Genomic DNA, 15,882 nt, shown 5'->3' on the forward strand with positions numbered 1-15,882 from the left:
TAGTAAATGCCCTGAATGTGAGCTATCATCATTAACCATGGTGGCCATTTCAGAAGTGCTTGCAGTGGTACAAGCAACTGCTGTCAGTGACCTTGTCCTTTGTCAGGCATATGCTGTCAGGAAACAGTAAAGAGGTCTGTACTTCCCAACAGGTATGCCCAGAGTTGGAGGACAGCTATTCTGGGTCTCTCCTCACTTTGCACTTTCCCCCTAAACTATCTGATCCACTCTCATGGCTGTAGTTGCTTCTCGGATGACTCTCTCCACAGGATCCCTGAGCCCACTCAACACCTCCATTTGGGTATCTCATAGGAAACGTCAAACTCAACAGGCCTAAAACTCATCATCTTTCTGTCTAAATTAGATCCTCCTTCGGTCTTCTCCACCTGAATAGACTGCACCAGCATACAGCTGCCCAAAGGAAAAAAGGCATGGTGGTCATTCTTGACCCTAAGCTCTTCTTCATCCTCCAATAAGTAATCCCTCACCCCCTAGGCACCACTCTACTCCATCTACTCCCCTCCATGTCCACCAACACAACCCTAACTCAAAGCCCTACATCCACTTTTGTCTCTCTTCACTCAATAAACACATCTGCCTCCAGTCCCAGCGTACACACCAAGGGCTTCTCTTCGCTCTCAGGATTAAACACAAAAGCCTAATAAGGCCCAGAATCATCGGGCCCCACCGGCCTCATCTCATGCTCCTCTTGTATTCCAGTGGCCTTTCAATCCCTAAGGCCCTTCTGCCTAAGCTGTTTGTCTCTCCTTCCTCTGGTTGATGCCTTCTCATTCTTCAGGTCTCCACTTACATGTTTCTTCCTCAAAAAGGACCTTCCTAAATCCTCAGATAAGATTATATTCTCCCATCGCCCCAGACTGCCTCCCCAATCACAGCCACTAAATAACTGCAATAATTAGTAGCCTAATGCTTCTTCCTGCTAGTAACATGTAAGTTGTATGAACAGACAACAGGGACAGCATCTGTCCTGTTCACTGTTTTCCCAATGCCTAGCCTAGTTTTAAACAGAAAATAGGCAATAAATATTTACTGAATGAAATATAATGGGAAAACAGAGCTAGAGGTTAAATTTAAAGGTATATTTACATCTGAGCACATCTCTTTTGCTTTTCCACTTTAACTTTGTATCAGGTGAAATATTGAGTTGAACACTCCTTTATTGATTGGTCCTCCAAGTGGCTAGTTTCCTGGGGGTGGTAATCCACAAAGTTGTTAGCAACTAACATTTCCTGTCTCCACTTATGTAACACTTCAGTTATTATTGTATCTCCTGCAGACTAAAAAACAAGCAATTTAACAGTTCGTTTAGCTATTTCTGCTTGAATTATTCCTTTTCCTGCAGAAAAGCACAGATCATTGCAGTAACATTCATATGCCTTCTGAATTGCCTTGAGTAAGAATTGGTTAAATCATTGCTTCACATATCAACTTCCTCACATCTTCCTGGACTTTATTCAAAGATTATTTACTCAGCGAAACCTTCCCTGGCTACTATATCTAAAATTTTGTTCCCCAACCCCGATATCTTCCTTTCTTGACTGTTTTTCTTTTTGGAACTTACTAGTGTTTGGTGTTTTCATTAACCACAATGAAGATTCTCAAGGGAAAGAATTTTTGCTTTAACCACTGTATTCCTCAGCCTGACGTCTAACAAGCCCTCAAATATTAGTCAAATGAATGAACAAGCTCATATGATTCAGGGTCAGAAAAAATTAAAATATTCAGGAACACAGGTGTAGAGTTTATAGTTTAAAATTTCCCTCATTTGTGGGTCCTCCTTCTCCACCCTCCAAAACTGATTAACCTAATGAAGTAGAAACTACTCTGTTACAGCTTCACTTTTTGTGAGGACAAGAACTGATTCCAGCTCTACTGCCTAGCATAAAGCTTGACCTGTAGTAATCACTAAATGAGCAAGTTAGTATTAATTAGGTCCAAGCTGCTATAACAAAGCCATCCACAGCTCAAGTTTCTTTCTCACAGTACTCTTTCAGGGGTAGCACAACCGTCATCCTCATCCCTCAGCTCCCATGTCCACTTCAAGGTGTCTACTCTAGATCCTGCCATCCTATCTGCATCCCAGCCACTAAGAAGGGGAAAAGGGCAAGGGGTGCATTCCTCTTCCAGATACAATGCAGAAGTAGTGACTATCACTTCTGCTAATATCCTACTGGCCAAGCTTAGTCACTTGACCATACCTACCTGAAAAGAAAGCTAAGAAATGTGGTATCCAGCTGGACACAGGTGTTCTGCAATGAAACGGGCAAATGGGCATTGGTAAGCTTCCAGCAGTTTATTAAACAGACAATAAAAGGAAAGGACCTTCATATGAACATCATCTCTGCAGTCTTACTATTTTCACATGACTGGTTTGTGCCTGTATTCATCTTCACCTTCGCTGAATTCACTAACTTGGTCTAAACAATTCTAAGTTAATGAAAACTACATATCACAGAATTTATGTAAACAGAAGGCAATTAGGGAATATTTACTGTTAATTACACTTCTGAACTAATGTTGGCAAAACTATAAAGTGGGAAAAATCTAAAAAGCCCTCCAGACCCTTTTTTTCTTCTTCCTGAATTTCTACATCACTCACATACTCTGCAGCAAAATCGCTTATCTGAAGTACAAATATGGTTCATATATTTGTTCTGTCAAACGTTCTCTTTCTCAAAGGTATTCCTAGTTCCCACTCCCACCTGAGTGCAATGAAAGTTTGCCCTTTATGTACAACAATTAGGGAAGGCTATTATGGGGTCTAAGCCGGGAAACTAAAATCCCATTACAAAATTCTTAACACCCAGTTTCTGTAAGCTCTGAAATTAAAAGTATACTTTTTTATTTTCTCTTGAAAATAGAAAGTGTATCAAGGAAAGTATGCATCAGGGAAACTATGCCCTTTCTACTATCTTTGGGAAAATATTAAATGTCAACAGGTTAAAGGTCCAACTTGACTATTAATTTTGCAGGTTCCACAGGCAACAATTCCAAGAATTTGATAATTTTGGAGCAAAAATCCAAAAGTTCAGAGAAAGGACGTAAGTGCTCTAATTTCTTAGATGAGTTTCCCCCTTTCTTCTCACGCATAAAGAGATCTAATAAAACATTGAGCTAGAATCAATTCAACTAAGAAGTATATTATTATTACATTATTTAAAAGTTATATTCTAAGGATTAAAAAATTCACATCTTGCTTCAGTGAATGTGCTCTCATTCATTCAACAAATATTGGCATGCTTACAGACAACATACCAAGAGCTCCTCTAGCAGTGGCAACACAGGTCTGTCCTCACAAATCTTACATTCCCATGAGGTAAGACAGTCAAACAGGGTAAAGAAATATTTAGTATGTTGGATAGTGACAAATACTATGCAGAAGAAAAGCTTTCTTAGGTACACAGAACTCATGAAACACTTTGGAACCAAACCAATTTCTGAGAACCCTTTTTAAAAAAAGGAGCTAGAGCTTCATCCATAATCAGCAAAGTTATCTGTTAAAGAGAGCCAAAGATCAATGTATAGTGACTACAGAACAGGTTAGAAGGGCATACTCATAAACCTTTGCTATTGATTTGGGGGTTTCAGGTTTTACTTTTCTCTACTGTTAAAATTTTCAGCATTTATCTCAAGATGAGAATACTATTTAAAAGGAAATAATGGGAGAGGTTTATTGGATGGTGAAGGAGTAAGTGATTAAAGACAAAGTATAAGGATTTTTTCAAAATCCATCTCTAAACATCAATAAACTGCCTCAGAAAATGTCTCTCCTAGGAATTAGACACACTCACTTGAAACACGGACAATCAAAGTCTCACCAATCAGTCTAAATCTGTCTTCCCACCTCCCATCCAACATACTTTAACATGGAGATGGTTAAGCAAGCTGCCCATAGCTCTTCTTTGAATTTTCCCTATAGCCCCACTCCTGTTTCTTTAAAAATAGAAAAACTGATTTAGATAGAAAGAACAAAATTTTTGTTTTAGCAAAAAGTTTATTATAGACTTGCAAATTCAACAACACAGAGTAATATTTAAAATGTTAAATGGAAGGGGTGTTTTAAAAATGTTTCCTTCTTTCAAGCGTAAATACTACAGAGTTCTAAATAAGTACTTCCTTAAAAGCATTGCTGCAGCCTACTGGTAACCTGCTTAAAAATGTTTATAAAACAACTGCATCAAAGCTGCTGTAATTCTAAATAGTATTAGCCACTATCCCACCCCCTCATCATCTGAACTGTTTTGGCTACAGCAACCTGAAAACTATCTTAAACCCAAGAGAAGCCAACATCCTCTTAGTGCTCACTGAAATCTTTTGCCAAGACAAGTGTGCTTTTTAAAAAATACACTTCTAAAACAACCAGTGATGTTGCTACAAAATACCTTACAAAATGCCTTTTAAGTAAAAAGACATAGAGGAAGGAACTGATTCTCAGAAATTGGTAGGAGTGTCCAATCTTTCGGCTTCCCTAGGCCACAATGGAAGAATAATTGTCTTGGGCCACACATAAAACACATCATTAACGATAGCCAATGAGCTATAAAAATAAAAATAAAAAAACTTGCAAAACAATCTCATAACGTTTTAAGAAAGTTTACCAATTTGGGTTGGGCCGTATTCAAAGCTGTCTTGGACCACATGCAGCCCACGGGCACGGGTTGGACAAGCTTGAATAGAGGAAGTCGTTTTTTCCTTAAAAAACAAACAAACAAAAGACAAATGCTTTTACATTTATCCTTTAGGATTAAAATATTTAGTTCATTTTCTTTTAGTTTTCTGGCTAGGGCACATGATTTTTTAACCATTCCTTTCTAATTAGAATGAGTTTGCACATCTTGTACATGTAATTCAGAGGTTGGTAAAAGTGTGTACCACAGTGAGAATGATACAAAGTCAGTCTGTGATTTAAAATTTTTTCAAAAAAGGAGAAGGCTGAAGAAAATAAAAAATCATGGTAAAACACAAAGTGGATAATCAAAGGTTGATATACCAAGGTCAAGCAACATCAGAAATAATTATTCTGAATCAAAGAACTAGTAGAAATATAAAAGGCAGTAACAATTTTAAAATATGAGTTCTTATGTTCTAAGTACTGTTCTAAATACTTTATTTGTATTACACTTAATTAATCTTCCCTCAAATCCTTCCTATGAAGTAGACTTTTACTTATAGGTCAGGAAAGTGGGGCATAGAGTGGTTAAGCAACTTGTCTAAGCTATGAGACCCATGACAACACAGCAGGCCAAATCCATAGCCAAAACAGGGAAAAACAAAACAAAAGACACATTAAGCAGTTTTTGAGGTTTATTAAAATAAAGAATTAGCAAACAATATGCAAAAACAAAGTTTTTAAGAGTTATGGCTTTGAAAAGCACAATATAGTAAAACCTAATACATAAGTATCAAAATAACAGAATTGAAGTATGTTGCTAGAATTTCAACTTCTACAACATAAACAAAACAAATACAAATAAGCAGCAGACCTACAGTGCAGCCATTGGCTTGGTCTTCATTATTTGCATATGAAATATTTTTTTAAGAAAATGTAGGCAGGTAGATAAACATTCAATTTCCATGATTAAAATCCTCAATTTAAAAATAAGTGAATTTCAAAGTACAACTTAAGCCAACCATGTTAAAAAGAAAATCACTTGCCTAACAATTATCTTCTAGAGTTCCTATAAAGTACTTTATGAATAAATCAACGCAATATCATCTCCAATGATTCTTAGAAGGGAAAATCTGACTCTAAAAGATTTTTTTTTTTAAAACAAAGAACTTGGGATTCTTTGGCCTTACTGGAGTTTTGTTATAGCTAACACCAGCTTGTATTAAGAAGGCACTATTAATGAGGGGTAAAAAAGTCTACCTGTACACAAAATTCTGTACTTTAAGAGCATCTTCAAATAAACCTTTAAAGGATAATGGCTTATGATTTTAAGAACTGAGTTATTTGGACAAGAACCACACAAACCTTTTTCATTCTGTCATGAATGATCAAAGAATCCTGCTCTAGGACTGGTTCTTTTCAGAGAAATAACTCATCACTTGTTTTATAGCAATTGCTGCTAACAATTATTATATAGCATGTGCTCTTACTTCAAAACAAAAATAAAAATTGATGTGTGAAATCCCTTTCATTGGTATTGGTAAACCATCCAATTTTAGGGTGTCATTTCAATTATAATACAGTTATATTTTAGGAGATAAGATAATCCAACATACAAAGGCTTGAAAAATATTGTCACTCTGTAATCAGGACAAACTGTAATTAAAGAACTGTCCAGGTTTCTGTCCTGCAGGTAGAATTCTTTGTTTATGCAGAAGAAATGCCTTCATTTCTCACATTCGATTCATGCATCTTGTGTGGTAAGAAAAGCTCCCAAGAATCTTACAATGAGAAAAATGCTGCTGCTCCTCTAGGGACCTGAGATTACTCCCCAAAAAGCTGCCCTAATAATATCTGATACCACCTATAAACCACCACTTAGGAAAACTCCCTCCATAAAAATCACCAAACACTTCTAAAACCACCAGGCTATCTACTACCCTAAGATACTTGCTCATCTAGCTGAACAATATAATGATGACACACATTTATATTCATACCCAAGAAATTAAGTGAGGATTTAACTAGTAAGACAAGGAAGGGATCTGACACTCTTGAAAGTTAAAATATAGGTCCAAAATATAAGTCATCACAAAAGGCTGAACTCAGTAATTATAAAAAAATTCTTCCTTCCTCACAAAGTAAAAAGGATATTTATATATTTTAAGTGGCAAAGGTGATAATGATCCAAAGTACTATTAAGTAAATGACTAGAAAAATTATAAAGAAAGAGATCTAAATCGGTACATCAGATGTTCTCTACAGAAGTACAGCACTTTGATAGGTATATCAAACTTTTTACTTTCTCTGCTGTTGGTAGGATTTCATTTTTCGTATAAACTTTCTCTTCCACAAAATACTACCACAGGGGAAGGAACTGTTTCCCACAGGTACCCTCAGGTAATATGGAAGGTTTTTTAACATGAACCCCAGTTCTAATCTTGACAATAGATTTCAAATATGAGTACTTAATGATCACTTGACATCCTAAAGGATGTCTTACTCTCAAATGTTACGAAGGGTATAAAATAGCTACATCCTCTATCTGTGCTATTAGATGTGGCTTGTTGAACTGTCTATCTAGTAATATTACTCTGGATTTCACCTCAGAAACCCAGCCAATTCTATTTTTTTTTATATAGCAACAATAAAATGTGAAAAATGATTTATATTCTAAAACACATATTTGACATTTTGTATTGATGTCTTCCTTAAATTTCCTCCTAAAAAAAGATTAGTTTCAGTAGATCAATAATATGCCTACTAGTTTACATTTCATGTTAGCCAGGCAATACTGACCAGACCATAAATACTATGTAGAGATGTTAAGCAAATGTACCTCAGGCATCTTGCTTTTTGCCAATCAGTATCCTTTTGTTGCTTTAATTCATTACTGAGATTTCATTCTATTCTGCTTTTTTTGCATTATCAAACTGGTTGCAATTTTATTATTCCCAGATTCTGTCGTTTCAGCCAGTAAATTATGTTGTACATGCCATGTGATTCTAGTGGTGCTGTTTTAATAAATTTTACTATAAAACATTCTGTAGATTAAATTAAAATGTATAACTGTAACTTGCTAAAATGGTTTCTTTCAGAGGTACTTTCCTTTCACTAGCCAGAATTTTACTTAAGTTTCTAAAAATCTTACTAGCAAATTTTATTTCCTATACATAGATATATGAAAATCCTTAGGGACTGTAAAAATAGCTGGATTATATAAAGTTTTCATTTCTAGTTCAAGAGTGTGGAGTTGACAACTTTTGGGAAATACAACAGGCTTATGGTTCTCTGTCAAACTCTTGTTAATTGCTTTAGTACTGTCATTCATGAGAACTAATTCCTAAGAGAAAACAAAGAAAAGGCCAATCATATAAGATCTTGTTAACTCAAGACCGTGACATAATGACCCCAAATAAAAACCATTTTTAATTAACTCAGTAGAAAACACCAATAAAACAATTCTATAATTTCCACTAGTTTACTGCAGCCCAATGAAGTTGAATACATATATCTGTCATTCAACTGGAGTAATTGTTTCTACAAATTTGTTCCAGAGATCGTGCCATAAGCCTGCTAAGTAAAAGAATGATGAAAATGCCAAAGTTCTACCAGTAAGCAAATATTCTCTTTCATGTGGCCGACAGAACTCTGGAAGAAACAGAATGTATGTCATGTAATACTTACATATAATGCTCAGGTGACTGTCAGAAAGTATTTCTTTTACCTAGCAAAGAACTGTGAACTGAAACACAAAGGCACTTCATCTGAAAGAACCAAAACCATCCATTGGCTGCACATTGAAAAAGCAATAAATAAGACACAGAAAACAAAAGGAATTGCATAATTCTTTCCTCAAAAATGCTTTTTTTTTTCTTCACAAGAGCAGAAAGACAAAATGGAAAATCAAACCAAACTAACATTTTAAACAGAAGAATGACATGGCTCCACATATTTTTAAAAGGCACCAGAAAATAAAGCTTTCGCTGATAGGTGAATTAGGTCATTTTTTTCCCAAAATAATTTCTTCATTCTCATGTCATAACTAAGTGTCCATTTGACGGCTCTCGAGAAAAACACTGGTTCAAAGTCCTTTACCCGAAGCCAAAATCATGACTCATTAATGGGATATTTTAGAGTTCTCATTCATGTCTTTCCTTTCTAAAGGTTGTGTTTTGGGAGACTAGCTTCCACACAGGTACTTAAAAAATGGAAAAAGAGCATCATTGATAAGTGAGAGAAGAGTCTATAGTCTGTATTTGTTGATGAGTGAATGGTTTTTTTTTTTTTTTTGGGTTTTGTTTTTTTTTTTTTTTTTTTTTTTTTTTTTTTTTTTTTTTTTTTTTTTTTTTTTTTTGAGATGGAGTTTCGCTCTGTCGCCCAGGCTGGAGTATAGTGGCCCAATCTCAGCTCACTGCAACCTCTGCCTCCTTGGTTCAAGCAATTCTTCTGCCTCAGCCTCCCGAGTAGTTGGGATTATAGGCCTGTACCACCATGCCCTGCTAATTTTTGTATTTTTAGTAGAGACAGGGTTTCACCATATTGGCCAGACTGGTCTCGAACTCCTGACCTCGTGATCCAACTGCCTTGGCCTCCCAAAGTGCTGGGATTACAAGCTTGAGCCACCACGCCCGGCCAAGTGAGGGTTTTTAAATTAGCTATCCCTACATCCACTGCTGATTCATTTAGTATTAGATCAGTAGCCTCATTCTTAGGGCCCAACTGAAGAGCCTTCTACAGCTACGGCATAGGTCTTTACATAGTGAGGCTGATGCAAGTAAGAGCAATGGGATTAAGTACATGATTTTCCAGCATTAATAACACCCATAAAACTGTGGGGAATTTAAAAAGCACCTTAAGTTGGAGCTATAGAATAACAGTCTTTACCTAGGTTGAAAATATAACAAAAACTAGAAAAAAGCTTAACTTCCTAAAAATGTAATCTATAAATTGCTATGTTTTTTAATACAAAAAATGTACCAAGGACGTTAACGATCAGCATCTAAGTCCAAGTCACTTGAGTGTGTTTTATCAAAGTTTACACTAAAAACTGTCACCCATAAAAGTGCAAAATAAAAGATTAATGCATGTCAAAATCAGGGTTCTTGCAACATTGTCCAAAAGCAGCAAACATAGTTGAACAAGGCTGTGCATGCACTGTCGCTATAAAGTAATGCTTATGACAGATTTTGAGTAAATGCCATATACTTGAGATCAGTTGTTTGCAATAATTTTTTTTAAAAAGGAAATGTTTTACAAAAGATATATAGCATGAAGTCACATTATACTGATGAACACTTATCTGTATTAAATGTAAATTTTATGTCATCTAGAAAACTATCATTTTGCTTTTACTGAACACTACTGGTTACAGCAGTGCATAATGTTTCTTCAAATAAAACTTTTTTTATAGTTTCTTTTAAGCCCCTACCACACACTTTAGCAAAACAATGAATTACTCTTTTTTTTTAAGTTGGAGGGACAAAGAAACTGGTAAAAATGCAGCTTCTGGAAGATCAAGAGTAGAAGGGAAGACTTACTCTTCACTGTATATACCCTCCTACAAGCGATTTTAACTTTTCATTATGTGATGCATTTTCAAATAAATTTAACAAATACAAAATTGTTAGGGCAATAAAGTAAAAGCATGTTCCAGTTTAAGATCAATGCCAAATTTCTGAACTGGGGCATAATACTTCATCTGCATCTTTTACAACACTTTTGAGAGTTAGTCACATGAACATGAATACAAACAAATGTAGATTCATCACAAAATACAAATGTATTGGTCACAATTATGTAGAAAAAAAATAAGCTGTAATATCTGTTTTCCATGTAAGCTCACAGTATCTGTACTCAAAGTTTCTCTAAAATTAAAACAAGTCCACTAATGATATAATTGAAAAGAACACTTCTGCATTATGAAACAGAAGATATGGGGTTCAGAGGGGAGCCCATCTGAGTAAGGACTTTATCCAGCCACTGAAGAGGCCCATGAAGATGAATCTCAATCCAACATGGGGTGCTGGTTACATCCTGCCGGTGATATTCTGCTCCCCAACCCTATGAAAATGAACACATATCATCACAAATCCCTCTTTAAACCAATTTTACCATAACAAAAAGATAGCTTAACAGTAGAGATATGCAGAATTTATGTAACGAGAATAACTACTACAAAACTGTATTCACCATGAAATAAAGAAATAAAAAGCCACACAACAGCTACATTATTTAAAGATACATGAATTTTAAAATAATATATAATTCCCTTAACAGAAACCCTTGGAGCCAGATATATTTCAGAATTTTTGTTTTTTAAATCTTAGGTGACACAGTACAGTATCTCATAATTAAAATATAAATATTTCTGCAGTGAGATACATTCTCACTTAATGGGATAAATAAAACTCATAAATAGCCTTATGTAAAAATAGAAGATGTCAAAATTTTTTTAACCAAATATTTTTTAAGTTCTTTGACTATCAGATAAGGCATTGCAGAGATTGATCAATACATGCGCATAATTTAATGTGGCAATCACATAGGGATTATCCTTTAGGATGGGAAATTACAGGGATGAACTGAGCTAAACCTTTAGCCTAAAACTCCAGATAAAAATTAAAATAATAAAATTTTCACTTTTATTATCCTTGATTTATCAAGTTCTCTGGTTTACTGCTTATAGTAGTACTAGCCCAGGAAAACTGGGTAGGGGAGAGAGGGCAGTCAGGGGAGTGAAGATTGGGGAGTGGAGATTAAAATAAATATGAAAAAGTCACATTTCTATAGAAGAAGGGAGAAATGCCTTCAGGGCAACCAGTAAACTGATGCATGCAATAGACCTACTGCAAAGTATCATGAAAACACTGGACAGGGGCTGAATACCAAAAAGAAAAACCCCATGCACAGCATGTAGCAGGTGCTCTTCGTGTGCTAAATTCGTAAGTACCATGTAGATACAGTACAGGTTGCTTAAATACATAACTAAAATTCTTTTCAAATTTTATGCACAAATATTTGGAATGTCAATAAAATCAGGCCAATGGAGAGTAGATGATAAACTTGAAATGTTCCTTTGAACTTTGCAAATCCTTCATAGTAAGGTTGGTGCAAAATTGTGGCTTCTGCCATTTAATAATAGCACTTAGCTAGAAATAAAATAATATTCTAAAGAATTCTGCTAAGTCACCCTAATGAAAGCTAGTAATAATCATCAAAACTGTTGAAGCTAAGAGACTCAAATAGCAATTTTAATATTAAATGCTGATATGGTTTGGCTGTGTCCTCACCCAAAAATCATCTTAAACTGTAGCTCCCATAATTCCCACATGTTGTGGGAAGGACCCAGTGGGAGATAAATGAATCATGGGGGCAGTTTCTCACTACTATGAGAAACAAAATCTAATTTTTTTTTTTTTGAGACAAAGTCTTGCTCTGTCACCCAGGCTGGAGTACAGTGGCGCGATCTCAGCTCACTGCAATCTCCACCTCTTGGGTTCAAGCAGTTCTCTGCCTCAGCCTCCCAAGTAGGTGCGATTACAAGCATATTTTTAGTACAGACGGGGTTTCACCATCTTAACCAGGCTGGTTTTGAACTCCTGACCTCGTGATCTACCTACCTTGACCTCGCAAAGTTCTGAGATTACAGGCATTAGCCACCGCACCCAACTGATCTGATGGTTTTATGAGGGGTTTCCCCTTTCACTTGGCTCTCATTCTCTCTTGCCTGCCACCACGTAAGACATGACTTTGCTTCTCCTTTGCCTTCTGCCATAATTGTGAGGCCTCCCCAGCCGCGTGGAACTGTGAGTCCATTAAACCTCTTTTTCTTTGTAAATTACCCAGTCTGGGGTATGTCTATTAGCAGTATGAAAACAGATTAATACAAATGCTTTCTAGAAATTTAATCTTTTAACTAAAATTCCTTATAATCTCAAGCCTGTTCAATATCAAAATCAATTATCAACCAAGCATTTTATAATGTCTGGATTACAAAATGCAATCTTAGATGTATCCTATGTAGTTGAAATTATAAATTCAATAATTTTATTTAAAAACCTCTTAAATCAGATCAAAAGTAATCATCGACTTTCATTTAACAAATAATTTTTTAAAATTATAACCTAAAGACACAATATACATATTTACAGGGACTCAAATTACTTTAGAGGTCACAACCCACTCACCTTCACAAAACTCATCCGAATGGTACACATTTTGGTGAGCTCATATACTGCCTCAAACCCATGGTTGACAGACTGAGCCAGAAGCTGAGCAAACTCCTGATTGTTAAAAATTTTGAGACTGCAGCTGCTGGGAATCTTACAGACAGTGGTGGGATGAAAGCCATGATGAAAGTTGCAGTTCCTACTCTGTACAAATATGCTGCTGTCACTGAGGCATTCCGCATACACCTCCCCACCAACATAGTACAGATGAACACCTTTAAAAGACAGGCATCACAAGAGTCAGCTTGAAGAATCAGTGTAATGAAACCAAAGAGACTGTATGGTATAACCAAAGTACTCATTAATCCACAGCAAACTTCCAATAATCTTTAGACAGAAGTTACCACTAGATGGCCTTCTGCTGCCAAAGATAGTCACAAGGTTAGTATCTGCCTGCATCTACAAGAGTGAAGCCTCAAATTGGCAGCACATTAAGGTACACATTTTTAGGCTGGCTCTTTTTCCTTTTCCAACAATCATTTATTATCTCTATGAGGAAAAAAAGAAAGATTAAAAAAAAAATCCCAAAATCTTCTTTTGATGAGTCTTTTCAAATAAATGCTCAGTGCTATCAACGATCATAAAGTCATTTGACATACTTTTGCACTCTTTGTGCGCACAAATAGGACAGCAACACTTAAACCCCAAAGTTACATATATAATTTTAGGTTATAAGAAGTGCTTTGAAACAGCAGATTCATCTTACCTAAATTTTTTTTGTATTTAAAAATATATACATTCCTTTGCAAGACGTGAGGGCAAAAAAAGAAAAATTTTTAAAAATACATAAATATGTGGAAACTGTTTTAACATTAAATATTCAAATTATATAACTAAAGCTAGTCACCTAGTATTTCCCAACATATCCCTCCACCACCTGAAAACTAACCCATGAAAGAAAAGGTCCTAGAACTGTATGCTGGGGGAAAAGAAAAAACTTGATTCTAGAATTTCAAAATTCACAAAATAGATTTCTCTTATTTCCATTGTAGTAGAAGAAAAAAAAATCAGAAGTGAGGCACTTCACTGAAAAAAATTAAGGCAAGTTGGCAATAAAGTCAAAATGCAATAAAAACTTTCTTAAAGTTTTCTGGCCATAGGATTTCTCTGAATCGCTTCTATAAGAAATCACATCACAATTATATTTATTTACCTTTTGTTCCTATTTTGGACCAAGACTCCCTCAAGTCAAAGAAGCAAAATGCAGCAAGGGGTAAAAACAAAAACATCTCAAGAAACAGGCAATACACTCTACCCGGGATGGGTTTCCTTCCTGACCACTTGATGGATGAGACTTTCACATTTTATTGCAGTGAGAAAAGGGCCAAGTTTGTTGTGGCAACTATCTTGCAGGATAAATTATTAATAAAATCTTATCGCATAAATTTAAAAGATGGGAGCGGTGGTGGTGAAGCCACTGGAACATCATTCACACTGGATTTCCCATTTCTAATTCCGCTCATCCAACATCATGGTAACTCTTACAAGTTATCTCAAACCAAAATACTCCACAAATACTGTAATCATAAAATTCTAATCCTTCACCAGCATTCATACACAATATTCCATAAATATGTGCCATGTATTTACAACGAAGCACTCTTCTAGCTACTAGGGATATTGTTGTGAACAAGGCAGGTACAGCTTATGTTTCAGTCAGGGTAACACTCCAAGAACAAAGTAGTAGTATGATTTTAGATCCTTAGCACTGGGAAGAAAAACTAAGCAGGACAAGAAAATGAGGAAAGATCATGTCTTTATTTGATTAATACATTCTTCAATATTGGCAACTTAAGGCAGAGGCCATGTGTTAAGCTTCTTTGTATGTTTCTAGCACCTTTCACAATGGTTCATGGCAAGTACAACAAATGATTGAATTCAATTACACATAGGAAAATGACAAGATTACCTTTCCCAATATGTCGTCTAGTGTTTTCAATTGTTGAATTACGATTAACATTTGACAACAAACCCAAGCAGAATCTACTTTTGTTATTTGAAGGATCAGTGAATCCATCTACTAACACACTAGTAGAAGATGCATGAAAAGCTTCTCCAACACGATTGTTTAATTCATAGTAGACTATTGAACACCAATGTTTAGGCTCTTCATAGGCAACAGGCTGAACATCTGTGAACAAATCAGACAGAGAAAAAGTTTAATAAATGAATTTCAGAAACTCAGATTGTCTATGTGTTTATCTTTTAACCCAACCCAAGCATTACATGAAAAAGAAAATTTTCGGATATTTCACAAGTCTCACTGTCCTTCCCAGCTATGAATCTATATCCAAAAACAGATACTAGAAATAGGCACTAGAAAATTTAAAAAATTATAGAAATGGGGCCGGGCGCGGTGGCTCACGCCTGTAATCCCAGCACTTTGGGAGGCCGAGGCGGGTGGATCATGAGGCCAAGAGATCGAGACCATCCTGGTCAACATGGTGAAACCCCGTGTCTACTTAAAATACAAAAAACATTAGCTGGGCATGGTGGCGCGTGCCTGTAATCCCAGCTACTCAGGAGGTTGAGGCAGGAGAATTGCCTGAACCCAGGAGGCGGAGGTTGCGGTGAGCCAAGATCGCACCATTGCACTCCAGCCTGGGTAGCAAGAGTGAAACTCCGTCTCAAAAAAAAAAAAAAAAAAAAATTATAGAAATACCAGGATAGGCAATAGTCTTAGTTTGCTCGGGCTACAAAATACCATAAGGTTGAGTGGCTTAAGCAGTAGAAATTAATTTCTCGCAGGTTTGGAGGCTGGGAAGTCCAAAATCAAGGTGCCAAAAGATTTGGTAACTAGTGAGGACCTCCTTCCTGGCTTGCAGACAGCTGCTTTCTCACTGTGTGCTCATATGGCCTCTCCTCAGTGCATGCTCTTAGAAAAAACCTCTCTTTTCCTCTTCTTATAAGGGAACTAATATATTAGTTGGGAGCCAAATCACTCCCAAAGTGATTTAGCCCAAAGTGATTTAGCTTTGGGAGCTGGGCAAGTGATATGGTTTGGCTCTATGACCCAACTCA

The 15,882-nt window shown here is 36.0% G+C and overlaps 1 protein-coding gene across 5 annotated transcripts in view; it reads right to left on the minus strand.

Moving 5' to 3' along the window:
* Positions 1-9,515: 9,515 nt before the first annotated feature.
* SMAD5 (SMAD family member 5) overlaps positions 9,516-15,882 on the minus strand; it is a 37,388-nt gene continuing 31,021 nt past the window's right edge. For 4 of the 5 annotated variants that reach the window (XM_017500975.2, XM_017500976.2, XM_017500977.2 and 1 more), the window contains 3 exons: positions 14,771-14,992; positions 12,820-13,076; positions 9,909-10,693 (listed from right to left, as the gene is read on the minus strand). In XM_017500975.2, the coding sequence (XP_017356464.1) occupies positions 10,550-10,693; positions 12,820-13,076; positions 14,771-14,992 (623 nt within the window). In that variant the 3' untranslated portion in view covers positions 9,909-10,549. Of the gene's footprint in view, positions 10,694-12,819; positions 13,077-14,770; positions 14,993-15,882 lie in introns of all 5 variants that reach the window. The other variant, XM_017500974.2, reaches the window with a different exon arrangement.

The sequence above is a fragment of the Cebus imitator genome, unplaced genomic scaffold, assembly GCF_001604975.1.
Source record: "Cebus imitator isolate Cc_AM_T3 unplaced genomic scaffold, Cebus_imitator-1.0 Scaffold274, whole genome shotgun sequence".
Taxonomy (NCBI): domain Eukaryota; kingdom Metazoa; phylum Chordata; class Mammalia; order Primates; family Cebidae; genus Cebus; species Cebus imitator.